Consider the following 27,948-nt stretch of genomic DNA (forward strand, 5'->3'; position numbering starts at 1 on the left):
GATTTATAAGAAATTTGGTAGAAAGGTAGAGTCCGGCTCGCAGATTACGCTTTTCTTTGAATGGTGTAAATCTGTTCAGTAGTTGCTGAGAAAATTAACTTTGAAAAATATATATTGGGCTACATTGGGCTATATATATGTTAGAGCCCAAATGTAGCCCGATGTAGCCCAATGTAGCCCAAAGATGGCCCCCAGAGACAAAAAAAAACAAATGTAGCCCAAATATCAGCCAGATGTAGCCCAAAAATAGCCCAAAGACAGAATGTCCCAGAGTGTTCTAAAGAACAACTAGAGTGCTAACAGTCTTACTTATGACAAAAGTATGGCACACCTGAAGTCATCTTGATTGGAATAAAGTGTTAACACTTAAAACATTTAATTTGCAAAGGAACAAAATGAGGGGGTTCATTTTGCCATAGAAATTATGATTAGTGCTGAAGAAAGAAAAATTAGGTCACATTTTGAGTGACTTCTCAAATCCTCTTATATTTCATTAAAATTATTCTGATATACAGTCTCCCAAGATGGCCACCAGAGACAAAAGAGCCCAAATGTAGCCCAAATATCAGCCAGATGTAGCCCAACTATAGCCCAATGACAGAATGTCCCAGAGTGTTCTAAAGAACAACTAGAACGCTAACAGTCTTACTTATGACAAAAGTATGGCACACCTGAAGTCATCTTGATTGGAATAAAGTGGTAACACTTAATACATTTAATTTGAAAAGGAACAACATGAGGGGTTTCTTTTTGCCATAGAAATTTTATATATATATATATATATATTCACTGAAAAATCCATAGGTTTTAAACACGTTATAGTTAGGAAGTAGCATTTAAAAAACCTATGAAATTCACTGAAAAAACCATAGGTTTTAAACCCGTTATAGTTAGGAAGTAGCATTCAAAAAACCTATGAAATTCACTGAAAAAACCAAAGGTTTTACACACGTTATAGTTAGGAAGTAGCATTTACAAAACCTATGAAATCCACTGAAAAAACCATAGGTTTGACACATGTTATAGTTAACTGGACATTTTACTCATATAAAACCAATGAAATTCCCCCGTTATAGTTACTTTAGCTAACTATAACTCGCGCGCCCGCAATGCACTGCTGATGACGTCACATATTATATCACTCATGACATGGTCAGTGACATCACTCATGACATCACTGATGATATCTGAAATAACATCACTGATGAAATCACTGATGACATCGTCCTTGTAAAATAGTGGTAGACCTCCTCTCAGCGTAATATAACCTTTGATACACACATTTAAAAATAGAAACTACAATGTTCAAAGCATGAGTGATGTAATATGTGACGTCATCAGCAGTGCATTGCGGGCGCGTGTGTTATAGTTAGCTGAAGTAACTATAACGGGGGAATTTCATTGGTTTTATATGAGTAAAATATCCAGTTAACTATAACATGTGTCAAACCTATGGTTTTTTCAGTGAATTTCATAGGTTTTGTAAATGCTACTTCCTAACTATAACGTGTGTAAAACCTTTGGTTTTTTCAGTGAATATATATATATATATATATATATATATATATATATATATATATATGTATATATATATATATATATATATATACATATATAGAGAGAGAGAGAGAGACAGAGAGAGAGAGAGAGAGAGAGAAAGAGAGAGATATTTTCACTGAAAAAAAACATAGTTTACAGAGACGTTATAGGTAGGAAATAGCATCAAAAACCTTAGAAATACACCGAAAAAAACAAAGGTTACAGAGACGTTTACTTAGGTTCAGATTTTACATACTCAAAACCGTAGAAACTGAGCAGTTATAGCTACCTGGGCTAACTATAACTTACACTCCCCACAATGCACAGCTTATAAAGCGGGCAGAGAAACACATGAAAAAATTGTTCCTGCCCATAGAGCACAGGATTTTAAGCTGCTCCCTACAGGTAGGAACAATACTGGCTCCCGCTGGCGTCATGGGGACTTTGGGGGCCCTCAACATTGATAATGTGGGCTTCCTGGATGGGCTTCCTGGATGGGCTCAAGGGCACCCACCCTTTACTGGCAGGGCCATTTTTGTAAATCCTTCATTATGCATGGTCAAGGCATATGCATGGTAAAGGTGTTACGTGGTAAAGGCATACGTGTTTAGGCATTGCAGGGTAAAGGCATACGTGTTAAAGGCATTTGTTGGTATCTATGACATTATAATTAGTCTAATCCTGCACTATCTCTTGACTTGAAACTAAACCCTGGGCCTTGATAAACTGAACACAGCCAGCTCAAAAAAAGTGTAAAAGCAGGTTTAGTGGAAATGTCAGGTCACATTGTCATAACACAAAAGAGAGGGGAGGGCCCAAGGGGATGTTTAAAGACCCCACAATACTACAACCCCTTATTACAAACTATCACAACAGAAAGTAGCAGTGGGTCTATCAATCAGTTAGCTCAAATATGTGTCTGGAATCTGGAGGTAGACTTAAACTACTGAGGACTTTTGCAGGCAGCCCTATCGTGGTAGGATTACATTTTGACGGTCTTTTTAGGCATGTATTCACCTCTTCACACAGATCCTGAGTATCTCCATTAGTCTTCGAAAAGAGAAAGTGTAGTCGAACCTTTCTAAAGAATCTTCCCATCTCTATTTGTGTGAGAAAAGGATCTCCTCTATTTGTTGCTACCAAGCCCAGGCCTCTGTTAAGCACCTGTTCTTCAAGTTGAGTCAATACATGGGAGCTTAGGTTAATTACGAGGCTGGTGTCGTTGACGTTCCCGGTTGCTCCTGGGGGATTTTCTTGCCATTCCTCAATCCACACCCTGACATATGAGAACAACAAAAGGTTTCCATTTCCATCATTAATATTGGCTTGAAACCTACCTTCCCGGTGTGAAGGAAACCCAAATGATGAACAGGGCGCCCAGGATCGACAACTGATGGGTATTTTTCCACATAGGAAAGATGCTCATTTTTGAAGTAGTTTAAGTCTACCTCCAGATTCCAGACACATATTTGAGCCAACTGATTGATAGGCCCACTGCTACTTTCTGTTGTGATAGGTCACATTGTCATCACATGCCATTTTCCCAGTGCATTGTACCATTTCCCCAGTTTTCCCCAGATAAATGGTGCTATGAACCGTATAGCACTACTCGCCACCACGTTTAGAGGGTGATCTATTTCTCTTTCTACCCTGGAAAGAGAGTTACTCCAGCATTTTGTTGAAGTGAAACTCTAACTGTTTCCAGTGTCAGAAATAGTCAGATTGGGGTCTGTGAATGCTCACTTGCTCACAAACTGACAAGGTGAATCATGCATGCAGTACAGTTACTAGTGTGTGATTCTACACATGCAAAACATGTACACCTGGCAGCTATCATCTGATTAGTTTTGTTTTCAAACATTGTTGAAAGAGCTGAGGACACAGACAAGCCCACTTACACCAAGAGAGAAACAGTAATAACAGTTATTCACAGGCCCTGGCAAAACCCCTAGGCCTGCTCATCATGAGACCAATCTCCCTCCCAAACATTCTTGCTAAACTATTCACAGGCATTCTGGCACACAACATAGTCCGTTCATAATGGCCTTATGACTGCAAGCCACAGCAGTGGTGGGTTAATATTGTGCTGTTAATAAAATTGATAATTTCCAACACTGAGAAGACACTGGGTGTAGGAAGGTGGATATCTAACTATATGGTTACCCCAACTTTTTGCCTTGTGTTTTTCTGGTTTTCGACTTAGTTGGCCTGGGATCCTGCTATTCAGGGCCCCAGGCTATCTGCTCTGCCTATAAAATGGACTCCGTGTACTTTAGGTACATACCAGATTGGGTATTGGGTCACCTCTGTGAGCCCCTGTGTAGTGTACCATAGGTACCCACGGCATAGGTGCATCCAAGGCCTACCATGGGCTGAAGCATGTATTATGCCACCCCTAGCTGGCCATCCAAACTGACACCACAGGTTGATCACTCAGCTTGAGTAAGGTGGTGTAATCACCGCTTACTTAGATATAGTATACCTATATCTACCTTTATATATAGACATATATGCACCTATAAGTCACTCCCATGGTAGGCCTCGACAATCCTCAAGGCAGAGTGCTTGGTTTTATGTGAGAGGGTGCCCTAGCATGAGCTGAGCCCCTCTGCAGCTTTCAGAACCATGTCCTTATAGCTGTTCTATGATATAGCCATACCATATATTCTTAAGTGCATTATAATCCTCGCAGTTAAATGCTAACTTTCGTGTGGCTTTATCAAAACATGTGGTGTAAGGTGTCAAACACTTTGGAATACTACCCTCTCCCACCAATTCCGGCGGCGGGGTAGCATTCCACCCTTCTAGAGGGAAAAGACATGTATGTTACTGCTTTACCCGGTTAGAGTTAAACAGAGCTTCAGCATCACAAAATGGATGCTGCTGCCACAGACACGAGTCTGACCTCCTGCTGCTGGACGAAACTTCAGCAAGGGAGGCCTGGACAATGGGTTTCCTGTCGAGGGAGGTGCTAGGACCTCTCCAGACAGCCTGTAGTGTATTGGGGCAGTGTGGGTTGAATGGAACAATGCTTTTCCAGACACTGCCTGGGGCACACAAGATGCTCCATGCATAGCCCGGTTCAAACCAGTTGCTGGGGCACTCCAGCCCTGCTCTGTCACGATACTGGACAAAGGGTAAGGGGTGTAACCACCCCCTTCTCAGGTGCACCCATAGGAGGGACCTAGTGGGTAATCCAGCCCATTTTGTTAGTATAAAGATAGGTGCTGTGTCCCCAGGATTATCCTGGAACGAAACTCTGAAATGAAACTCTTGGACCTTCGACATTCTATACCGACTAGAAGACTGAAGACATCTCCCTTGTGGTCAAGGAGTGACCACCCTGTGTAAACAGGGACCCCTGTCTTTAGTAACAAGCAAGGTAAAGGCGGCAGTTGGCATTTGAGCTGATCCAGTGTGAACAGGAAAGCATTGTGGAAAAAGATGTCCGGAGTTACCTTTGTCATATATACTTCCTGAAGAGTTACCTTTGTTATACAGTTCATAAAGAGTTACCTTTGTTATACACTTCCTGAAGAGTTACCTTTGTTATACACTTCCTGAAGAGTTACCTAAGGTAGATACTTCCTGAAACTGAATTAACGGCAGCGCTTACGGATTCCTCTCTTTTTCCACAATCTGTTCTGTTTAAATGAAATCTTGTCCATGTATATCTACCCAAAACTGTACCTGTAGCACATGAGTGCTCTGTAGCTGCCCTTTGCTTAGTAATTTACTCTGAACAATGGTAAATCACCGCCTTTTCAGAAGTAAATACAATGTGACATGTTCAACCACAGTTTTAATGAAATATCCATGTATGGTAAAATGTTCCTTACTAAATTTCAAATATGGTAGAGAAGAGATGTCTTATCCAGCTGGTTAAATATTGTGTATTCACATTGTATTACATTTGCATTTAGTAATATTACATTTCTTTACATCCAACAGAAAATAAGCCTTAAATGCACGGATTGATTTTGAATAATGAAGATAACACATCAAACCTGCAAAAATTGTCAAAAATAAGGAGCTCCAAAAACATCAGTGCAATCAGAGACAGAGGACAGATCCAGGAAGAAGCAGTCAAAGGCAATTCAGTGAGTGTCCGAGTCTGAGCTCTGCACCTCGACACCCCAAGACAAAGAAATGACCTCTACAAAATTAAGGCAACAAAACTGACAAACCACCTGCTGTATAAACAAGCGTCCAACACCAGCTTTGATCATGAGGCCGGTATGAGAGTTGGAGGAAGGTCTCGTGTCTATTTGGGATCCACAGCTTGGAACAAACTCCCTCTTCAGCTTTGAGCTGTTAGTAACATGATAATGTTTTAAAAAAGGTTGAAAACTTGGCTTTTTGTCCATGTTTGAAACAACTGGATTTACTTTCTTTTCTGACCTGTGCTTTGCCCCGGGACACTCTTTGGAGTAGCTGTACACATTACGAGTCGCTTCACCATCATGATATGGGTAGAGCAGTGCTTCGCTATCTAAACTGGCACCAGACCAGCATTCAGTGCTCTAGGTGTATTGTGAACTCTTTCTAGCCAAACCACAGGCACCAGGGAAAAGCACAACAAAGTGGAGCCTAACAACTGAAGGCTAAAGGAAAGCGGAGATCTGCTCTCTGAAGTATAGAGTATTGTCCCAATTTGCACCTACCGGAAGGAAGATTAAGCTTTACCCGCAAACATGCAAAGCCATTATCCAATCTAAAGATGCAATCACCCACAAGGAAGCTTTACTGATATTTTGAATGTGGCAGGTATTTAGTGAGTCTTGTATTTTATTGTTAAATCGAAAATATCACACACATACAGGGAATGTGAAAATAACACAAGTGGTTTATTAACTATGCTGACCCTTCAGGAAACACGGTCAGGAGAAAAATCGTGCAATTGCACTGAATATGTCAACAACTTTAGCCAATTAGAAACCCTAAAACAGCATCAGCGAATACAAACAGGGGAAAAACCATACAATTGCACTGAATGTGTGCAGAGCTTCAGTCGGTTAAAACATCTCCAAACACATCAGCGAACACACAAAGGGGAAAAACCATACCATTGCAATGAATGTGGGAAGAGCTTCAGTCAAATTGCAAACCTCCACACACATCAGAGAATACACACAGGGGAAAAACCATACCATTGCAGTGAATGTGTGAAGAGCTTCTTTCGGTTACAAGAACTCCAAAAACATCAGCAAACCCACACAGGGGAAAAGCCATACCATTGCAAGGAATGTGTAAAGAGCTTAACTCAATTATCAAGCCTCCATAGACATCAGAGAATACACACAGGGGAAAAACCATACCATTGCAAGGAATGTGTAAAGAGCTTCAATCAAATTTCACAGCTCCGCACACATCAGAGAATACACACAGGGGGAAAACCATACCATTGCAGCGAATGTGTGAAGAGTTTCAGTACGTTAGCAAAACTCCGAACACATCAGCGAACACACACAGGGGAAAAACCATACCATTGCAGTGAATGTGTGAAGAGTTTCAGTACGATAGCAAAACTCCAAACACATCAGCGAACACACACAGGGGAAAAACCATACCATTGCAAGGAATGTGTGAAGAGCTTCAGTCAATTATCAAGCCTCCATAGACATCATAGAATACACACAGGGGAAAAACCATACCATTGCAGTGAATGTGTGAAGAGCTTCTGTCGGTTACAAGAACTCCAACTACATCAGCGAACCCATACAGGGGAAAAATCATACCATTGTAAGGAATGTGTAAAGAGCTTCAATCACATTTCACAGCTCCACACACATCAGAGAATACACACATGGGGAAAACCATACCATTGCAGTGAATATGTGAAGAGTTTCAGTACGTTAGCAGAACTCCAAACACATCAGCGAACACACACAGGGAAAAAACCATACCATTGCAGTGAATGTGTGAAGAGCTTCAGTCAAATTACATGTCTCCGCACACATCAGAGAATACACACAGGGGAAAAACCATACCAGTGCAGTCAGTCAGTTAACAGGCCTCCAGAGACATCAGCGAATACACACTGGGGGAAAACCATACAATTGCAGTGAATGTGGAAGTAGTTTTAGGTCACAATCAAACCTCCATAGACATCAGCGAATACACACAGGGGAAAATCCATACCATTGCAATGAATGTGGCAGTAGTTTTAGGGTACAATCAAACCTCCATAGACATCAGCGAATACACACAGGGGAAAATCCATACCATTGCAATGAATGTGGCAGTAGTTTTACTTACTCTTCAACATTAAGAAATCATCAGCGAGCTCACAAAGGGGAAACAAATCTTTTAAATGCCATGAATGCTTGAAAAGCTGTAGTCCATTATCAATCCTAAGCAGGCATCAGCGAACACACGCAGAAGAAAAGCCTTCAAGTGCAATGAATGTGTGAAGAAATGTAGTCAATTGTCAAGCCTATGTAGACATCAGCTTGCACACACTCTGTAAATACCGTACAACTGTAGTGAGTGTAGAAGTACCTTTAGGAAATCTTTCGCATTAAGGATTCATCAGTTAATGCTCACAGAGAAAAATCCTTTCAGGTGCAGTGAATGTGTGAATAGCTTCTGTCAGTTATTGAACCTACGGATAAATCAACTAACACACACAGAGTAAAAATGGGCATTGCAATGAATGTCAGAAGTGATTTTGTCAATTGCAAACACACCTGGGGTAAACCTTAGAATTGCACTAAAAGTGTGACGAGCTTTTGTCAATTTCTGATCCTACATAGCCTCAGCGAACACACACCTTCATTTAACTCACTTAGAAATAATCCTAGTGATGCATTGAATTCAAAAAGAACTTAAGAACAATAAAAACAATATTGACTCATCTGAGGACATAGACAGGAGCAGAACAGTCCAGTTATTGTGAGATGAAGAAATTACAGGAACAAGTATATAATTATGTGGGTTATTCAAATACCAGATGAATGAAGACTCGACTAGAAGAAATGAAGAAAACCAAAGATTAGTAGTATATTGAAAGTGTCTGTTCCCAGTGATTGTTCACTTTGGTACACATAGAAAAAAAAACGTGATATAACAGGAAATCCACTGGGAGACTAGCACAATGTGAAATAAAAGAAAAGAAGCACTGGTGGTTTTTATTTGGCGATGAAGAGTTGCAAAGAAAAACATCCAAGTGTTCCTGTTCATGCTACCTGTAAAAGTGTAGGGATGAATATTATTCTGCCTGCACACATTACTATATTAGCATAAGTGAGTTAGTTGCGAAAACGCCATTTTGCTGCTTTTTGCACACGACACTACATCTCTGTTTTTATAAAGACAAACTGCTTGCTTTTCCTTCACATGAGAACGATCTGTTTTTCACATCTCCAGACTCACACTGCGACCTCAAGTCTGCACAAAGTGTTCAAGGTTAAAATAACAATGTATGCTGTTGATGCAGGTTGATCGGCCCACGCTCTAAACACAACACGAACACAGCTGCTCATTTCTGAAACTCAGGTGCTTTTAATATTGCACTGCATGCATGAGTCTAGCACTTGGGAAAAACCTTTCAATCAACAAAGAGCTCTGCTGATCTGGGATGCGATTCACTTCACCTGACTTTGGAGGTATGGGGTTCCCGGTTTTAACCTAGAGATCTTCTATTATTATAATACCTAGCTCCTAGCAAGGGGAGGGTGGTACACAAGGCGCTATAGACCTGGTTCCACTATCATTATAATACGATTTCTCCCTCTGTATTTTATGGAATTGTAACAATGTTGATTGTATTGATTTTATGCATCTTTTTACTTATGTTAGCAAATATACTGCATCTTAGAGCACGTAGTTGAAATAAACATTTTAAACTATACCGTGTCTCTGATTGCTCATGTTGTGGACATTTATGAGAATAAAAACAAAAGACTGTTCTTGATTCCCACTATTCCTGAGAGGTCCCAAAGTCGCTTGTTCATTGGTAGCTTCGCTGTAGTACGGAGAATGAATGAGACACTGTTGCTAGTCGGATAGGGGTTCTGGGCACTGAGGTGGATTTTTGGTACACCCCAATACACTGAGGTCCTGGTTTCCTGCGCATAGTTCTGTGCATGAGCAGAATTCCCGCAACATGGCGCCCAAAGTCATGATTAGTGCTCGTATCTGTCCACAATACCCTCAACACCTTTTCCTGTTAACATGCGTGACGGATTAACCTACCTATATGAATGTGTTATAGGTTAATTCAAGCATGAGATTTATGAAAAGGTTCACATTTTGAATACTACCCTTTGTTGTACTGCAATTTATATAAATAGTTTTTCTTCTCTATGTCCTCATGGGTGATATTGACATAGCTCAGCATAGTTGGACAGCGCTCCGGCGTCATCTGACGCAGCTTGGAGTACCAGACGATGGTATGTCTGTTATCTTTGTGGTGAGTGCATATTCGGCGTTCTCCTTTGAGCTTTTCTACTCTTGGGTCACGTTTCCTGCAATAAATGCAGATGAGGATACATTTCATACATACACTCACACTGCGATTCCTGTGAACTATACTCCATATAGGACACAAGAGATTCCAATTTCACCATGGCAGCATCGTGTTTGGTTGTATGGCACCCTCCCCCACACCGTAACTCCGGTTCGGTTAGGTCGTTTGTCAATTCCTGGGGCAACTTGGCCAGTCTTAGCCGGGTTCACACCATATCCACGTTATCTCAATGCCCTGATTGACGACTTGTGTCAACTTTATACCTCTTTTGTTGGGGTACATAGGGCTTTGGTTCAATATGTTTCTTGCAGCGGAACAAGTTGGACCGACCGGGATGTAGATTAGTCCATTCATGGTTAATTCGGTTAATTCGGTAATGGGCAAGCACCCTCAAACTAAGTACGATATGCCTTATTGTCATGCTGAGAAATTTGACCAACTGGAAGCAGTGTTTCCTAATACCACTCCTGTGGAAAAACACAGGATTCTCACAATTAGTTTGCAGGAAGACTTATTGCCAGAGTTAACAGATTGTGAGATTTGGGGTAAAGTATTTGCAGCAGAATATGCGAAGTATTTCTGCGTGCTGTCTATGAATATCTTGCCCTCTGTGATCAAGCATGTTCCGGATGAGCACAGTGCGGAGGCGGCTGTCGAGTTGAGAATGAGGCTCGTTGGAGTTTTTGACGTAGTTGCTGATCTCATCTTTTGTAATGTAAAGGGAGATGCGGTTATCTTTCAGGTGTCGAATGCTTTGCGCCTTGTCCAAGACCTCGACAAACCCCGAGCGTTACCATGAATTATTGCGGAGGCTTATAAGACCATTGGCCGCAATAGTTTGGGTGTTAAGCTTTTTGCTAAAACGGCAACTCAACCGCAGACTCAGATAGCAAAGTCTACTAAAGACAACCATCCAAATTTTCCAAAACAGAATTGGAAGAATAAAAATCAGGGGAAGCAGCAAAAGAAACAGGGGTCGCCTCCGGCGTCGCGATACCAGCGTCGCTCCGAAGCCGCCAATTCCTTTGTTGTGCACGGCGCAGCCGATTTAAGGCGCTGCCACCGTAACTGCACCCATTTCAGACACCATCTTGCTGGGAGGAAGGGTTGCGGTCCAGTTGTTGGACGCCTCCCGCCCTCCCAATATATTTAAGGGGCGTCACATACTATAGCTGTGATATTTGCCATATTCTCCCCTGAGGCGGAAGCCGGGGGCTCTCAGCTCTTTTCTGTTCACTGCCTTACTGCACGCTCTTGAAATACGAAGTACGTGTATTTTAAAATCTGTATATATTTTAACAGCTCTATTTTAAACGCTACCTCTTTGCACTTCGGCGCGAGACTAGCGTCGCTCCGAAGCCGCCAATTCCTTTGTTGTGCACGGCGCAGCCGATTTAAGGTGCTGCCACCGTAACTGCACCCATTTCAGACACCATCTTGCTGGGAGGAAGGGTTGCGGTCCAGTTGTTGGACGCCTCCCACCCTCCTCTAAACCCGCCCCTTACATGTACAAAAACATTAACCCTCCCCATGCGGGCGGGCGCAGCGGGCGCGCCGGCGGCGCGCCAAAGGCAAGCCCGTCTGCGCCCGTCCCCGCCTGGACCGGGCCCAGGGCCACCACCCCATGTCCCCTTAACCCAGCGACTTGTCTACACTACTCTAATATTAAGCTGCTCGAGATGCGTCCTCACAATCACTGCGATTGTCGAAAGCTTGACCCAATATCCCTTCCCGGTCTTTTCACACAGTTCTGTGCTCATTGTATGGTTTCTATCCCCCTCGCCATTAAATCACCCTCCAGTGCTAACAAAAATACACATACCAGCATATCAATAGCACTTTCTAATGTACGCTCGCTCGGTAAACACCGACAGGATATAGCAGACTTGATAGAGGATAGGAATTTAGATATATTATTCATGACCGAAACTTGGATGGACAATTCATCCGACCCAGACCTAGTGATTGCAGTCCCAAGAGGTTTCACAATCTATAGACACGATAGACAGCATAAAAAAGGGGGCGGACTAGCGATTATCGCCCGTGACTCACTTAATGTGAGAATTACTGCCACCCTCGCAATCATGCTATCCCCTTCCAACAACTTCAAAGGGATCCTTGTATACAGACCACTTGGATCACGACCACGATCAGACTTTATCACGGATTTGAGTTCTATCCTGGAATCCCTGGCTCTGGAAGACTCTTTTACAGTTTTGGGTGATTTTAATTTTCACCTAGACAAACTAGAGGATAGGGATACTTTATCTCTTATCTCGGATATGAAGACATTTGGTCTTCCCCTTCTGGTTAACTGTCCTACGCATGACGGTGGCCATACACTGGATGGCATCTTCTCCAATCTGGAGGATATCCACATAAATCAAATCCTCCCTTTCACTTGGTCAGATCATTACTCCATCTTGGGCTCCATCATCATCCAGGAAACACTCACCGCTAAAGTATTCGCCAATTCCCGTCAACCGTTTAAAGCCTGGAATGACATAGATAGTCCTAGCCTGAAAACGCTACTTGGTAATTCCAACCCCATTTTTTCCGCAGACCCCAACATTGCCACCAAGCAATTCCACGACTGGCTGGGTACTGCCGCTAATTCACTGGTTCCCACTAAACAGGCGACCAGAAACAGACTCGCCCCCTCGGCACCTTGGTTCACTGAAGAACTAAGAACCCAGAAACAACTCTGCAGGAACAAGGAGAGGCATTGGCGGAAGGCCTATAGCGAAGACAACAGAATTCGCTACATGGAGACGTTGGTCAAATATAAAACCATGATCAGTGAGGCTAAGAAAAAGTACTTTAGTGAACGGATAGAGCTAGCAAAAAACTCCTCTAAGGAACTTTACGATACCACCAAGCAGCTAGCTGGTTACTCCCCTGATCTGAACCCACCTCCCTCTCAATCTCTTTGCGATGCCCTGGCTACCTTCTTTTTCACGAAGGTCAATGACATCTTCTCGGCTTTCTCAAATAATACTAATACCCCCTCTATTACCCATACCTCGACTTACTCTGCACCCAAGTTTACTCATTTTACAGATATCACCAACGCTCAAACTGCGGAAATCATCACCACGATCAAAACAGGCTCTGCACTTGATCCTTGTCCTTTTAAAATTCTTCCACCTATTATCGATGTGCTTATATCTGCCATTACTCTAATCTGCAACACCATGTTCAGATCAGGTATTTATCCAGACGCCCTAAAAAAAAATCTCCTCAAACCATTACTAAAGAAGCCTCACCTTGATAAGGATGAATTGAAAAACTACCGGCAAATTGCAAGCCTTCCATTCCTGGCCAAAGTGGCCGAAAAAGCAATGAATTTACAACTATCTGCTTTCATAGAGGAACACCATCTACTCGATGATACTCAATTTGGGTTCCACCCATTCCATGGTACGGAGACTGCGCTGATGACATCAGATCTGTTAGACCTGTCAGCCTTAGGGTGGTCTTTCCCCTGATTTTTTTGCCCTTGCCTCATTTTTCCCACCTTCTTTTTGTTGGCCCTTAGGTCTTCGGGGACCTTTTCATAGCTAATCTGTGTTAGGGTGCAGGTGCTCTCTACTTCCAGCATGGCTGCCACTGGCCCCTGCTACTGCAGCGAGGTCTTTTTAGTGTAGCACCCTAGTTGCCAGGAGCAGGCTGGGTCCCCATACAATGTTGCAACACCAGCCACCCAGCCCCTGTCCATAGTTAGAGTGGGGAAGCTCCTGGAACCTTCCAGAAGAAAGGCGGACCTGACTGTTCCCGCCTTAGAGAGTGGTCACCTGACCTGGGCATATATAAGCAAGGGAGGGAACTTTTTCTAGTCAGTTGGGGCATCACTGACCTGGGAAACCCACACAGGAGTTTTAGGCAGGAGGGCCTAGTGAGGAACCTATGCTACTGGCAGTGACAGGATTAAGGTGCTGCCTCTTAAGCTGGGTGAGGTGTCCAAAGCTAGCCCCCTGATCTGGCCCAGTGGTAGGGAACCCCAGGGCCCATCTGCAGTGACTGAGGAGAAATTCTTCAAGCCTTCAACTCATCACCCCCCCCCCCTTCCACTTCAAGAAACAAGCAACTAAGAGCGCAGAACCATCCAAGCGCCAAGAAACCTGCTTCCTGGGACCAGGTACTGGACTGTGCTGCCCTGCGCATCCCCTGCCTACAACTGGGCCTACCTGTCTCCCCCTGACTGAACTTTTGGCCAAGCGCTGCAATTTGCTCCCATCCTGCCTGCCTTGAGCTAACTGTGCCCTCGAGACTCTAGCGCTGAAGCCCCCTGTGAGGCACTGGTATTCTAAAGCGCTTCTCCCCCTCAGGAATCATCTTGTCAGCGAGGCGCTGCATTTGCCCCCAAGCGCTCACCTGCTGTCCCCGAGCGCTGCGATAGCCTGTCGCTGTCTGCCGCTGTCCCGCCGGGCCTGGAGGCGCCAGTGGCCCCCTCCTTCTGCCCAGCCGAGACTGCCCCTCAGGCGCTGTCGCTCAGCGCACCAAATCACCGCCGCAGCCCACGGAAGCGCTGTGATACCCCTCGGTGGCCCCCGGTACCAGAAGAGGGCCGCCGCAGTGTGGCCGGTCCCCACCCGGCTGAGAGGAGGTCCCGCGGCAGCCCCCGGAGCCTGAGGAAGGCCGCCGCGTAGTCCAGTCAGGCCTCGTTAGGCCTGAAGCCAAGTCGCTGCCTCCATCACGTGACGAGGGCGTTCGGCCTCGTCATTGGCCGCGCCCCCGTCTCCCTGTGCCGCGATTGGTCCCGCGGCCCGGCCCACACTGCTCCCTCATTGGCCGTCACCGCGGGCCCCGCTGACACGGCCCGGCGGCCGAAGAGAGCTGCACTTCATACGGAGGGGGCCGCTGAGCCTGAGAGCCCCCTCCACTTGCCGCCCAAACGCTGGTCCAGCTTCGCCCCGGCACCGGGGCTCCACAACTGCCCCCGCGGCGCACAGGGCCGGAGCTCCTTTCCCCCCAAGCGGACACTTTGCAAGGGCCCCGGAGGGCCGAAGAACACAAGGTAACCCCCTGGGGAGGAGGGCGGTAGGCCCGAGGTCGCCCCTCCCCTGGGGTTAGCTGAGACTGGGTCCTGTTGGCCCCCTTCTGAATGTGCCTCGAATATTTGGAGGCTGGAGGGTCAGACACTTTCCTCATTATATCGTAGTGCACCATATTTACAAGCCTGATATGTTCAAAGTGAGCCGTATTTACAAGCCTGATATGTTTAAAGTGTACCATATTTACCAGCCTGTTAATGAGAGGGAGAGTCACTTCACTGTACTGAATTTTCTTGCAGAGGTGGACTTCCATAATATTCTGATGATCTGATCTGGGTCGCAAACCGATCTGTATTCACAAGAAGAAAGGCTTGTGGTTGATGACTAAAGGCTGTGTTCTTTGAAGTTCCTTGTTAGACTGATAAGTACTTGCTGGAATGTTTTATTACTTTCTAGGAAAAGTGTCCATGAGAGGTTTGATGTGTTACTTAAACGCAACACTATAGTCGCTTCTTGTAGGATCCTCCAGGTTTATACAAATACCCCTTTGCCTGCCAAAGAGTCTGATGCGACAGGCGGGGTTAGTTAATGTTTCATTGCTTAGATGAGCTGGTTATTATTTTAATGAAAAGTCTTACTGAAATGCTTAATGAAATGTTCACCCATTTACAGGAAATGCAATCTGAACGTGATTCATGAAATGTCTTAATGAAATGCTTATCTGAAATACTAATGAATTACTAATGCATCCCTCTATTTGAAAGCCTATGTAAAAGATCTTGATTTCTTTCAAATACAACTACTGGTGTGGTCTCCATTATTGCGCCACTGTGTGTTTCATTGGATGTGAGTGTTAACTGGCTGCTTTACACGCAAGCCCCTGGCTGCCTTCCTGCTCGAGCCATGCTACCCCCCGAAGAACTGGTGGTCCCAGTTCTTACATTGTTGGCGAGCGGTGGGATCCAGGAGGACCTGTAGCTACCTAACACCCTCCAGTGGGACAGAGTGTACTGCAATTAATTGGACACCTGTCGTGCTTCAAGCAAACCCAAATGCCCACCACTGTCTAGCCTGCAGCAAAATGTGTTGAACCAGCATTGTTGCCCACATCTTAGAATTTTTCTTCCAGGTTATCTAGGTCCTCACCTGACAGAATGGAGTTCCAGCTGGCTGACCTTGATAGGTACACTGTAGTGCAGTTAAGGGAGTTTTGTCAGGGGATGGGAGTGCCTGTGGGGACGAGAGCTGTAAAAGAAGAGCTCCGTACCGCCTTGAGGGCATGGGTAAGGGCCCACCCAGAGGAAGAAGAGGATGGGGAACAGGTCACACACGGGGAGGCAGACACTCAGGAAGACCTAGGCCTGCTCAATATTGACATGTCAGACAATATATTGCCAGGAAGACGTTCCGGGTCAGGAAGCAGTGTATCTAGGGAGAGTGTGTCACCGCAGGAGTACGAGGTCAGGAGGGAGGAGAGACGATTGAAGTGGGAGCTTGCCAAGTTAGAGCACGAGAGGGAGAGAGAAAGGGAAGATAAGAATCTGGCTTTAGAGAGAGAAAGGGAAGATAAGCAGTTTGCTTTGGAGAGAGAGAAATTAGCATTGGAGGAAAGGAAGCTGGCGCACAAGCTGCAGCTCAAGGAAATGGAGCTGCAAGCATTGCAGTTGAGTGCGCCAGGAAGTCCTAATGGTGGCAGCGTACCAGGAGCTCATCAGGAGCCCAGATTCTGGTTACCCAAGGAGGTGATAGTGAGCTACACCAAGGGGGATGACATTGCCAGGTGGTTGGAGGCGTATGAAGTGGCCTTGACTGCCCATGGGGTGCCTGAGAAACACTGGGGAGGTGATTTGTACCGGTATATACCTCCTGATGTCAGGGACTCACTCCTGTAATTGGAGAAGGCAGACCAGTTTAGGTATTCCCCATGAAGGAGGCACTTAGCAAACATTTTGGCCTCACCCCTGAAAGGTATCGCCAGAGGTTTCGTGGCAGCCATAAGCTGTCCACGCAGAATTGGGTGGATGTTTTTGAATATGCCCGAAAGGCTCTGGATAGTTGGGTGCGTGGCAGCGAGGTGCGTGATTTTGAGGGTCTGTATAACCTTTTTTGAGAGAGCACCTCTTGGATAAGTGTTTTCCGGAGTTGCGCCAGCATTTGGTGGACCCCAAGCTTACTGATTCCCGTGAGCTCGCGGAGGAGGCGGATATTTGGGTCAGCACCCGGGTGTCACACAAGGGCCCCGGGGGAGATGGCCCGAAAGGCGGTCAGGGCGCCCCTCAGAAGAAAGAGGGTGGAGATAAAAGAACGGAGTTCTCACGAGGCCCACAAACTAGACAGTTTGGGAAAGGAGTAGGTACCCCACCTCAGAACTGTTCCCCAAAACCCACTTACCCTGACAAGAGTCAGCAGCCAAAAGTGGTCCGGTGCTATGAGTGCGGAGAGGTCGGACACTACAAGGGAGATCCCCAGTGTCGCAAACGACCCCCAGCCCCCACTGGTGGCAAGAGTCCCGGGGTGGCTAGCGTAGCGCTTGGGTTGGAGCTGCCCCTAGATAGGGAAGGGGAGTGGACAGGCCTGACCCTGGTTTCACTTGGGGATAGAGAGATGGTCCCAGTGACGCCCTTACCATCGAATACTGCTAAGTACCAGCAGAGGGTGAAGGTCAATGGGGAGGAGGTGGACGCTCTGAGGGACACAGGAGCCAGTATGACCACTGTAGTGAGGCGGCTGGTGTCCCCTGAGCAGGTTGTTCCTGATGTGTATCATCCGGCCGTGTTGGCTGACGGCAGAATGAGCTACTATCCCGTGGCTCAAGTTCCCTTTGAATGGGGAGGAGTGTCAGGCCCGTTGAGAGTTGCGATCAGCCCTGCCTTACCTGTGGACTGTCTGCTCGGTAATGACCTCGAACATACCGCCTGGAAGGAAGTGAAGTTTAAGGCCGACACTGAGATGCTGGGATTACCAGGGTGGACTTGCGTAGTCACCACAGCTGCTCGGCAAGAAGCTCAACCCGGGTTGGAGCCTGAAACAACGGCCCAACCCACTGTCGGTCCAGAGGAGAGTGTTGTGGAGGACACATCCCGTGTGATGGATGAGGAGCCCGCGGAGGTAACCCCGGAGTCCGTGGAGGTGGATGTCGTTCCCGTGGGGGACTTGCCGACCCTTGCCGAGTGGCATGTGGAAGGAGGTCCTACCCTGGAGGTATTCTGTTGGGCGCAGAAGGAGTGCCCCACGCTTGAAGGCATGCGGCGACAGGCCGAAGCCCAAGCGATGAACAAGGAGACCGGCAACTATCACGTGTATTGGAAGGATGGCCTCCTGTACAGTGAACCAAGGGTTCCGGTGCATGGGTCCTCGAGGGCCTTAGTGGTCCCCCAGTGTTACCGGGCCTTTTTGATGGAACTGGCGCATGAGATACCTCTAGCCGGACACCTGGGCCAGGTCAAGACCTTTGCGAGGCTAGTCCCACATTTTTATTGGCCTAGGATGAGAGTTGCCTCTGACACCTATTGCAAGACCTGCAAGACTTGCCAGGCCAGTGGCAAGACTGGGACCAAATTGAAGGCCCCATTTGAACCACTCCCAGTGGTCGGGACCCCTTTTAAGCGGGTCGGTATTGACATCGTTGGGCCGTTGGACCCTCCGACCTCTGCGGGACATCGGTTCAATCTGGTGTTAATGGACCACGCCACTCGGTACCCGGAGGCCATCCCTCTGAGGACCGTTACTGCACCTGTGGTGGCGCGGGCCCTGATGGGGATATTTACCCGAGTGGGATTCCCCAAGGTCGTGGTGTCGGACAGGGGCACAAATTTCATGTCGACCTACATGCAGGCCATGTGGAAGGAATGCGGAGTGACCTATCGGTTCTCCACTCCTTACCACCCCCAGACTAACGGGCTCGTAGAGCGCTTCAACAAGACCTTGAAGGGGATGATCCGGAGTCTGCCAGAAGACCTGAGGTGGAAATGGGACATCCTCCTCCCTTGCTTGCTGTTCTCGTACCACGAGGTACCCCAGAAGGGAGTCGGGTTCAGCCCCTTTGAATTGCTCTATGGCCATCCCGTTAGGGGACCCCTCAGCCTGGTCAAGGAGGGTTGGGAGAAGACTTCGAAGAAACTTCCCTGTGATGTTGTCAGCTACATGCTGGCATTCCGCAGCCAGATGGCCAAGCTGTGGAAGGAAGCCTCAGACAATCTGGAGACTAGCCAAGCCGTCATGAAGGAGTGGTATGACCAATACGCTCGGACGGTGGAGTTGGACACTGGACAGAAGGTGTGGGTCATGGAGCCTGGGGCGCTTAGTGCCCTCCAGGACCGGTGGACTGGTCCGTATGAGATTGTGGAGCGTCGAGGCCAGACCACCTACGTCGTGGACTTGAAGACCCCCCCGACAACCACACCGGGTGCTCCACGTCAACCGCCTGAAGCCTCATCATGAGCGATCAGAGCTTGCTCTCCTCATGGTGACGGATGGGAGCGAGGAGGAGAAAAGTGAGCCTCTTCCTGACCTTCTAGCGGCTCAGGAGAAGGATGGTTCAGTGGAGGGAGTTGTCCTCTCCCTATCCTTGACCCCAGAACAAAAGAGGGACTGCCGCCAGGTATTGGCGCAGCAAGCCTCATTGTTCTCCCTCACGCCTAGAGTCACACATCTGTGTACCCATGATGTGGACACAGGGGACAGTCCGCCAGTGAAAAACAAGTCTTACCGGCTGTCCGAGAAAGTGAGGAACAGCATCCAGGGTGAGGTGATCAAGATGCTGGAGCTGGGTGTGATCGAACCCTCCAGCAGCCCGTGGGCTAGTCCGGTTGTGTTGGTGCCGAAAGCAGCTCCACCGGGCACCACACCAGAACTTCAGTTCTGTGTGGATTATCGGGGGTTGAATTCTGTCACCAAGACAGATGCTCACCCGATACCACGGGCAGACGAGCTGATTGACTGGCTGGGAGCAGCCAAGTACCTCAGCACCATCGACTTGACATCGGGGTACTGGCAGATTGCCATGGCCGATGGAGCGAAGGAGAAGACAGCGTTCTCCACCCCCGAGGGTCACTTCCAAATGCGAGTGATGCCCTTCGGGCTCAAGAATGCTCCGGCCACTTTCCAGCGGTTGGTGAACCAGGTATTATCTGGCCTGGAGTCCTTCTCAGCAGCTTACCTGGATGACATAGCTGTCTTCAGTAGCACCTGGGAGGACCATCTGCAACATCTCCAGGAGGTGCTGCGGGCGTTACAACGTGCCGGCTTGACTATCAAAGCTAGCAAGTGCCAGATTGGACAGGGCTCTGTCGTGTACCTGGGACACTTGGTGGGCGGAGGTAAGGTGCAACCCCTCCAGGCCAAAATTGAGACCATCATGGCCTGGGAGCCGCCCAAAACTCAGACTGAGGTCCGAGCTTTCCTCGGCCTCACTGGCTATTACCGCAGATTCATCAAGGGATATGACACCATCGTGGCCCCCTTGACCGAGTTGACGTCCAAAAAGCAGCCACGACAGGTCATCTGGACGGCTGCTTGCCAGGAGGAATTTGAAACACTGAAGTGCGCGATGTGTACCGCTCCGGTGCTGGCCACTCCGGACTTCCAAAAAGAATTCATCGTGCAGACAGATGCCTCAGAGCATGGCGTAGGTGCCGTGCTATCGCAACTCAATGATGATGGCCAAGACCAACCTGTGGCCTTCATCTCCAGGAGACTCCTCCCTCGGGAACGGCGATGGAGTACCATCGAGCGAGAAGCCTTCGCTGTGGTCTGGGCTTTGAAGAAGTTGAGGCCATACCTTTTTGGCTCTCACTTCCTGGTTCAAACCGACCACCGTCCCCTTCGCTGGCTCATGCAGATGAGAGGCGAAAACCCAAAGTTGCTAAGGTGGTCGATTTCCCTACAGGGGATGGATTTTAGGGTGGAACATCGGCCCGGAGCTGACCACACCAATGCTGACGGTCTCTTCCGGTTTTTCCGCCTTAGTGACGAGAACTCCCTAGAGGTTGGGTAGCTCTCCCCACTTTCAGCTGGGGGGGACGCATGTTAGACCTGTCAGCCTTAGGGTAGTCTTTCCCCGTGATTTTTTTGCCCTTGCCTCATTTTTCCCACCTTCTTTTTGTTGGCCCTTAGGTCTTCGGGCACCTTTTCATAGCTAATCTGTGTTAGGGTGCAGGTGCTCTCTACTTCCAACATGGCTGCCACTGGCCCCTGCTACTGCAGCATGGTCTTTTTAGTGTAGCACCCTATACAATGTTGCAACACCAGCCACCCAGCCCCTGTCCATAGTTAGAGTGGGGAAGCTCCTGGAACCTTCCAGAAGAAAGGCGGACCTGACTTTTCCCGCCTTAGAGAGTGGTCACCTGACCTGGGCATATATAAGCAAGGGAGGGCATCACTGACCTGGGGAACCCACGCAGGAGTTTTAGGCGGGAGGGCCTAGTGAGGAACCTATGCTACTGGGAGTGACAGGATTAAGGTGCTGCCTCTTAAGCTGGGTGAGGCGTCCAAAGCTAGCCCCCTGATCTGGCCCAGTGGTAGGGAACCCCAGGGCCCATCTGCAGTGACTGAGGAGAAATTCTTCAAGCCTTCAACTCATCACCCCCCCCCTTCCACTTCCAGAAACAAGCAACTAAGGGCGCAGAACCATCCAAGCGCCAAGAAACCTGCTTCCTGGGACCAGGTACTGGACTGTGCTGCCCTGCGCATCCCCTGCCTACAACTGGGCCTACCTGTCTCCCCCTGACTGAACTGTGGGCCAAGCGCTACAATTTGCTCCCATCCTGCCTGCCTTGAGCTAACTGTGCCCTCTAGACTCTAGCGCTGAAGCCCCCTGTGAGGCACTGGTATTCTAAAGCGCTTCTCCCCCTCAGGAATCATCTTGTCAGCGAGGCGCTGCATTTGCCCCCAAGCGCTCACCTGCTGTCCCCGAGCGCTGTGATAGCCTGTCGCTGTCTGCCGCTGTCGCGCCGGGCCTGAAGGCGCCAGTGGCCCCCTCCTTCTGCCCAGCCGAGACTGCCCCTCAGGCGCTGTCGCTCAGCGCACCAAATCACCGCCGCAGCCCACAGAAGCGCTGTGATACCCCTCGGTGGCCCCCGGTACCAGAAGAGGGCCGCCGCAGTGTGGCCGGGCCCCACCCGACTAAGAGGAGGTCCCGCGGTGGCCCCCGGAGCCTGAGGAAAGCCGCCGCGTAGTCCAGTCAGGCCTCGTTAGGCCTGAAGCCAAGTCGCTGCCTCCATCACGTGACGAGGGCGTTCGGCCTCGTCATTGGCCGCGCCCCCTTCTCCCTGTGCCGCGATTGGTCCTGCGGCCCGGCCCACACTGCTCCCTCATTGGCCGTCACCGCGGGCCCCGCTGACACGGCCCGGCGGCCGAAGAGAGCTGCACTTCACTACGGAGGGGGCCGCTGAGCCTGAGAGCCACCTCCACTTGCCGCCCCAAACGCTGGTCCAGCTTCGCCCCAGCACCGGGGCTCCAGAACTGCCCCCGTGGCGCACAGGTCCGAAGCTCCTTTCCCCCCATGTGGACACTTCGCCGGAGGGCCGAAGAACCCAAGGTAACCCCCTGGGGAGGAGGGCGGTAGGCCGAGTGAGGCCCGAGGTCGCCCCTCCCCCGGGGTTAGCTGAGACTGGGTCCTGTTGGCCCCCTTCTGAATGTGCCTCGAATATTTGGAGGCTGGAGGGTCAGACACTTTCCTCATTATTGTAGGAAGGTGGATATCTGACTATGGTTACCCCCAAACTTTTTGCCTGGTGTTTAGCTGGTTTTTGACATAGTTGGCCTGGGAGCCTGCTATTCAGGGCCCCAGGCTAATTGCTCTCTCCTTAAAATGGACTCCATGTACCTTAGGTGCATACACAATTGGAACTGATTCACCTTATAGGCCCCTGTAACAGTGTACCATAGGTACCCAGGGCATAGGTGTAGCCAAGGCCTACCAGGGGCTGCAGCATGTATTGTGCCACCTCTGGCCTGGCCTCCATATTTTGACACAACTGGCTGATCACTCAGCTGGGGTTAGTTGGTGTAATCACCTCTTGCTTAGATATAGTATCCCTATATCTAACCTTAACTGGACACATGTTAACCTATAAGCCATTCCTATGGAAGGCCCCTGCAATCCTGGGGGCAGAGTGCATGGTTTCATGTGAGATGGTGCTCTAGCATGAGCTGAGCCTGTCTGCAGCTGTCGGGAACAACTCCCTTAGCTGTTCCGGGATATTGCCATACCATATACTCTTAAGTGCATTATAATCCTCGTGGTTATTTGCTAACTTTGGTTTGGCTTTATCAAAACATGTCGAGTAATGTGTCATACGATTTGGAATACTATCCCCTCGACAGTTCTGTTGACGGGGATAGCATTCCACCCTTCTAGAGGGACACGACATGTACCTAGCCTTAACCCTGGTTAAAGTTAACCAGAGCCTCAGCATCACAAAATGGATGCTGCCACCACAGACACATGTCTGACCTCCTGCTGCTGGGAGTCCTTCCAGCGAGGAGGGCTTGGACAAAGGGTTTCCTGCCTTGGGAGGTGCGAGCACCACCCCAGACAGGATTTTGTGTATTGGGTAGGACAGGGCTGAATAGATTGGGACATGCCCGGGGCACACAAGGTGTCCTCGTGCATAAGCCAGTCCAAACTGGTCGTGGGACTTTCCAGACCCAGGCCTGGCGAGGAGCTGGACAAAGGAAAGGGGGTGTAACCGCCCCCCTTCCTGGTCCCACCCAGAGGAGGGACCTAGCAGGCGATCCACCCCTCAGATTGGGAAAAAGAGTGGGAGCAGTGCCATAGCACCTCGGATCATCCTGAAATCAACTTGCAACTAAGAAGACGACTGGACTTCGACATTCTGCTGCTCAGAAGACTGAAGAGTATCTCCCTTGTGGCCTAGGAGTGGCCACCCTGTGAACACAGGTACCAACCAGCAACTCGACATCTGCTTTGCCGCCGCCTCCCGCTGGAGCCTGAGCCCAGAGCCTGACAAGACTCAGACTTCCAGACTTCTCACAGCCCGATCCACAGTCCCTGCAAAGAAGGAACCCGTGGAGGCACCGAGAGACGTGGAACCAGACCTCTTGGAAGACCCCCGAAAAGCTGACTGCGCAGCATCCGAGGCATCCTTGACGTTGTGCTTTGGGGACTGAGAACCCCTACCACCGAGCAGCCCTTGCATCGAAGATCAGCACCCCAGCATCTCCACGATCTGCGTGGGGCCCTTTTGCATTGTGCCACTCGACGCGCCATCCCGGCCACTAGCCACGTGGTCAGCGGCCATCTTGGCGACGAAATCTACGAACTACACTGCGGGTCTAGTTGCTCCAGACTTGCCCTCGCTCCTGTAAAAAGGAGCACCCGCTCTGACCTTGCTGGTCCGAGTGATAAGCCTTTTTCTATTCCTGCGTGCCTTGCATTAGCCAAGGCCTGTTTGCTGCAATCAAGTTGCCGACACCGCCAACAGCGAGAAGCCTGCGTGAGACAGCGCGTGATTGACTCCTGGACGTCCTCGACCTCTTCGTGTCCACGTGGCTGCAGAGAGAAGCTACACCTCAATGCCTGTTTGCACACAACATTACCTGGTTCCATCCTGGTTCCACGGTAGTCACTGGCTAGTCACTTTGAACATTGTCCCCTCTGCTTTCAGGTCTTCACAACTTCAGATCCACCTTTGGATCCACCGGAACTCTTCACATCGAGCCGCCTGCAGCATCTTCAGCTCCAAGCACCATCGACCAGCGTGACGAAACCCGACACTACTTCGACCTTATGCACCCGCGTCCTGTGGGTGAGGTAACTCAGCAACGCCGGTGTTCCCACACTGGTACACACCTCTAGTGTCTGTGTCATAAGTTTCACTCCTCTAGGTCACTCAGAAGGTTCCTTTCTAACTAACTTTATAACTTTTACGCACCATAGACATTGCATTGGTGAGTGCGTGCACTTTAAACACTGCACCCGAGTCCCGCTGGCCTTTCCCGACTTAGTCACTGCTAGTCCCGATCAGCTCCAGCGATTCCCAAGGCCCTAGGCCTATTTCCTTTTCGATTGGTATCTCTTAAACCACTTTCTTAGTATATGGTTTAGGTGGCCCCTAGGGCTCATCCATATTGTGCAACTTTTGTGTATTTTAAACTGTCTTGTGTTTAACGCTTGTGCTTCTGTGCTCATAAAGAGTCCAGGGGATATTTGTAGTTAATAAATCTATATATATTTTCAATATATATCTGTGTGGTGTCCTTTCATTTGGTATTCAAGGGGGTTGTATATGGTAAAACAGCTTGCTTCACATGCCTTTCAGAGTTTAGCCTAAGACTGCTTTGTCCACGCTACCACTAGGATAGCTGGTCTATAAGGTTGACTTACAACCGATCATCATAAGGGTTGCTTGGCATGATACAAGAACTAGTGAGCATCATATATCAGGCCAACTTCTCACAACACCCCCTTTCCTTTGTCCAGCTCCTCGCCAGGCCTGGGTCTGGAAAGTCCCAGGACCGGTTTGGACTGGCTTATGCACAGGGACACCTTGTGTGCCCCGGGCATGTCTCAATCTATTCAGCCCTGTCCTACCCAATACACAAAATCCTGTCTGGGGTGGTTGCTTGGCATGGTACAAGGTGATCACTAGAACTAGTGAGCATCATATACCAGACCAACTTCTCACATTGGTGAGCAGCGGATTGGGATTTGAGCTTGCTGTTGTTTTACCATTACAATCTTTGAGATTATCATTTGAAAGATCATACAGGTACCTGCTAGGTACATATACAACAAAACTAGTATACTTAAGTACTACTGAACTTAGTTGTTGTAGAGGATAGGGAGTAGCACACCCTGACTACAACTACTAGATAGGTTTAGTAGGTAAACACCAGTGTAGGTAGACTGCAACATATCCACCCACACTAGAGCAATGTCTGGGGCAGAGGGTTCCACTGGGAATGTCTCAGCTGAGAGTGACCCTCCAAAGGCACCATCCGGATTTGCTATATTTTCCTTTAAGGAACTAAGACAGCTTTGTGTCTTAAGGGGTCTGAAGACAGGGCCATCCCCTACTACAGACCACCTTAGAGAGCTCCTAGACCAGTCTGAGGCTCTAAAGACCTCTAAAGCAGACCCCACAGGGAATGCTGAAGGAGGCTCTCCCACTGAAGATGACAGTACTGAGACCCCTGTCCCCATAATCCAGGTAGATGAGGATGACCAAGTCACTGGAGCTCCTCAGGTAGGTGAGGAGGAGGAAGAAGTAGAGGAGACAGAAGGGGGAGCAGTGATTCTGATGATGGCAGAAATAGTCAGGTACTAGTCAGCAGGCTTAACCAGACTAACTGAAGTATATTTGGGACTGAAGCAAGGATGACCTTGCCCAGGCACCCAGGTGGAATTAACAAGGAGCATAGGAGGAGGAGGAATCACTCAGGTGACTCCAATACCTCCCAGGCTTCTAGAGGTTCTCATGGTCACTCCAGGAGGGAGATGACTAGCCCTCAGAGAAGGGAACATGAGGCCAAAATGAGAGAGGCTGAGCTTAGGATCCAGAGACAATAATTAGAAGTTGCCCTGTCCCAAGAGAAACTTGCTAGAGCAAGACAGCCTAGAGAGAGTGGGGTAATAGAACCCACTGGCGGCAGCATTATCCACAAGGATAAAGACAGGTCTTTTGATACCAGAAACCTGAGTAAGATTGTGCCCCCCCTACAAAGCTGGGGATGATATCCAGAAGTGGATGACTGCACTTGAGAGAGCCTGCAGAGTACAGCAGATCCCTCAGGAGCAGTGGGCAGCAATCTTGTGGCTCTCCTTTGAAGGTAGAGGCCGAGACAGACTCCTCACAGTTAGTGATGAGGATTCTAGAAACTACCTGGTCCTGAAGAGTGCTCTGATTGATGGGTTAGGCTTAACCACTGAACAGTACAGGTTAATGTTCAGAGAGACCCAGAAGACACAGACTCAGGACTGGTCTGAATTTGTTGAATGTGCCACTAAGGCTCTGGAGGGCTGGTTGCTGGGAAGTAAGGTTACAGACTATACAGGATTGTATAACTTGATGATGAGAGAGCAAATCTTAAATAATTGTCAAAATCAGCTTCTACATCAGCACCTGGTTGACTCTGATCTGACCTCTCCACAAGAATTGGGTAAGAGGGCAGACAAATGGGTCAGAACCAGGATCAGGCCTAAGAACCAGGGTGGTGACCAAAAGAAAGAGACTACCAAGCCTCAAGAGAAAGGTGGGGATAAATCCAAAGAGAAGACTTCCCCAGGGCCCCAAAACTCCAATGGAAAGGGTGGGCCCCAGAACACTTCCTCTACAGGGAAAAAGCCTTACTGCCATGCCTGTAAACAGGTTGGACATTATAAATCAGACAGCTGTTGTCCAAAGAATGGTAAAAAGGAGAATATACCTCCAAGTAAAGCTCCAACACCTCCTGTCACTGTTAGCAGTGGTCCCCCAGGTGGTGGGAGCACCCCCAAGAATTTGGGTGGATTTACTTTTGGAGCTCAGGTGGATTCTGGCCTAACCAGGTCCCCTACCTCAGATACTCTTGTCTATGAGACTGGCATGGGGTTTGCCAATTTCACTGCTTGCCCAAACACTTTGAGCAAGTATAGACAGGAGCCCCTCATCAATGGCTTGAAAGTTGAGGCCTTCAGAGACACAGGGGCTAGCATCACCATGGTGGCTGAATGTCTAGTCCCCTCAAGGCAACTTTTACCTGATGCCACATATCAGGTGACAAACATTGATGGAACAGAAACCAAACATCCCATGGCAGTAGTCAATCTTAGCTGGGGAGGTGTCACTGGCCCCAAGAGAGTGGCAGTGTCAGCAAACTTGCCTGTAGATTGCCTACTTGGTAATGATTTGGAAATCTCAGCCTGGGCTGAGGTTGAACAACAAACCCATTCTAAAATGGTAAATCTCCATGGAAAGGTTAGTGGGGCTGTAATGGCTACAG

General features: G+C 48.4%; 2 protein-coding genes across 2 annotated transcripts in view; one reads left to right on the plus strand and one right to left on the minus strand.

The window, feature by feature from the left end:
* Positions 1-27,948, minus strand: part of LOC144806478 (uncharacterized) — a 247,697-nt gene that overhangs the window by 149,000 nt on the left and 70,749 nt on the right.
* Positions 1,975-8,336, plus strand: LOC144806472 (uncharacterized). The gene is made up of 3 exons (XM_078672829.1): positions 1,975-2,114; positions 6,467-7,485; positions 7,553-8,336. Exons 1-3 carry the CDS (start codon positions 1,975-1,977, stop codon positions 7,867-7,869), a joined length of 1,476 nt encoding a protein of 491 aa, XP_078528955.1. The 3' UTR covers positions 7,870-8,336.

Source organism: Lissotriton helveticus (assembly GCF_964261635.1).
Source record: "Lissotriton helveticus chromosome 1_1 unlocalized genomic scaffold, aLisHel1.1 SUPER_1_unloc_78, whole genome shotgun sequence".
NCBI lineage: Eukaryota > Metazoa > Chordata > Amphibia > Caudata > Salamandridae > Lissotriton > Lissotriton helveticus.

What these genes read in the sequence shown, in the direction of transcription:
- LOC144806472 (XM_078672829.1), top strand. Translation starts at nt 1,975, where the DNA reads ATGGGGACTTTGGGGGCCCTCAACATTGATAATGTGGGCTTCCTGGAT. An exon ending in ATGGTCAAGGCATATGCATG is followed by an intron (nt 2,115 to 6,466) that starts GTAAAGGTGTTA and finishes CAACAACTTTAG; the next exon opens with CCAATTAGAAACCCTAAAAC. An exon ending in GAGCTTCAGTCAAATTACAT is followed by an intron (nt 7,486 to 7,552) that starts GTCTCCGCACAC and finishes GTCAGTTAACAG; the next exon opens with GCCTCCAGAGACATCAGCGA.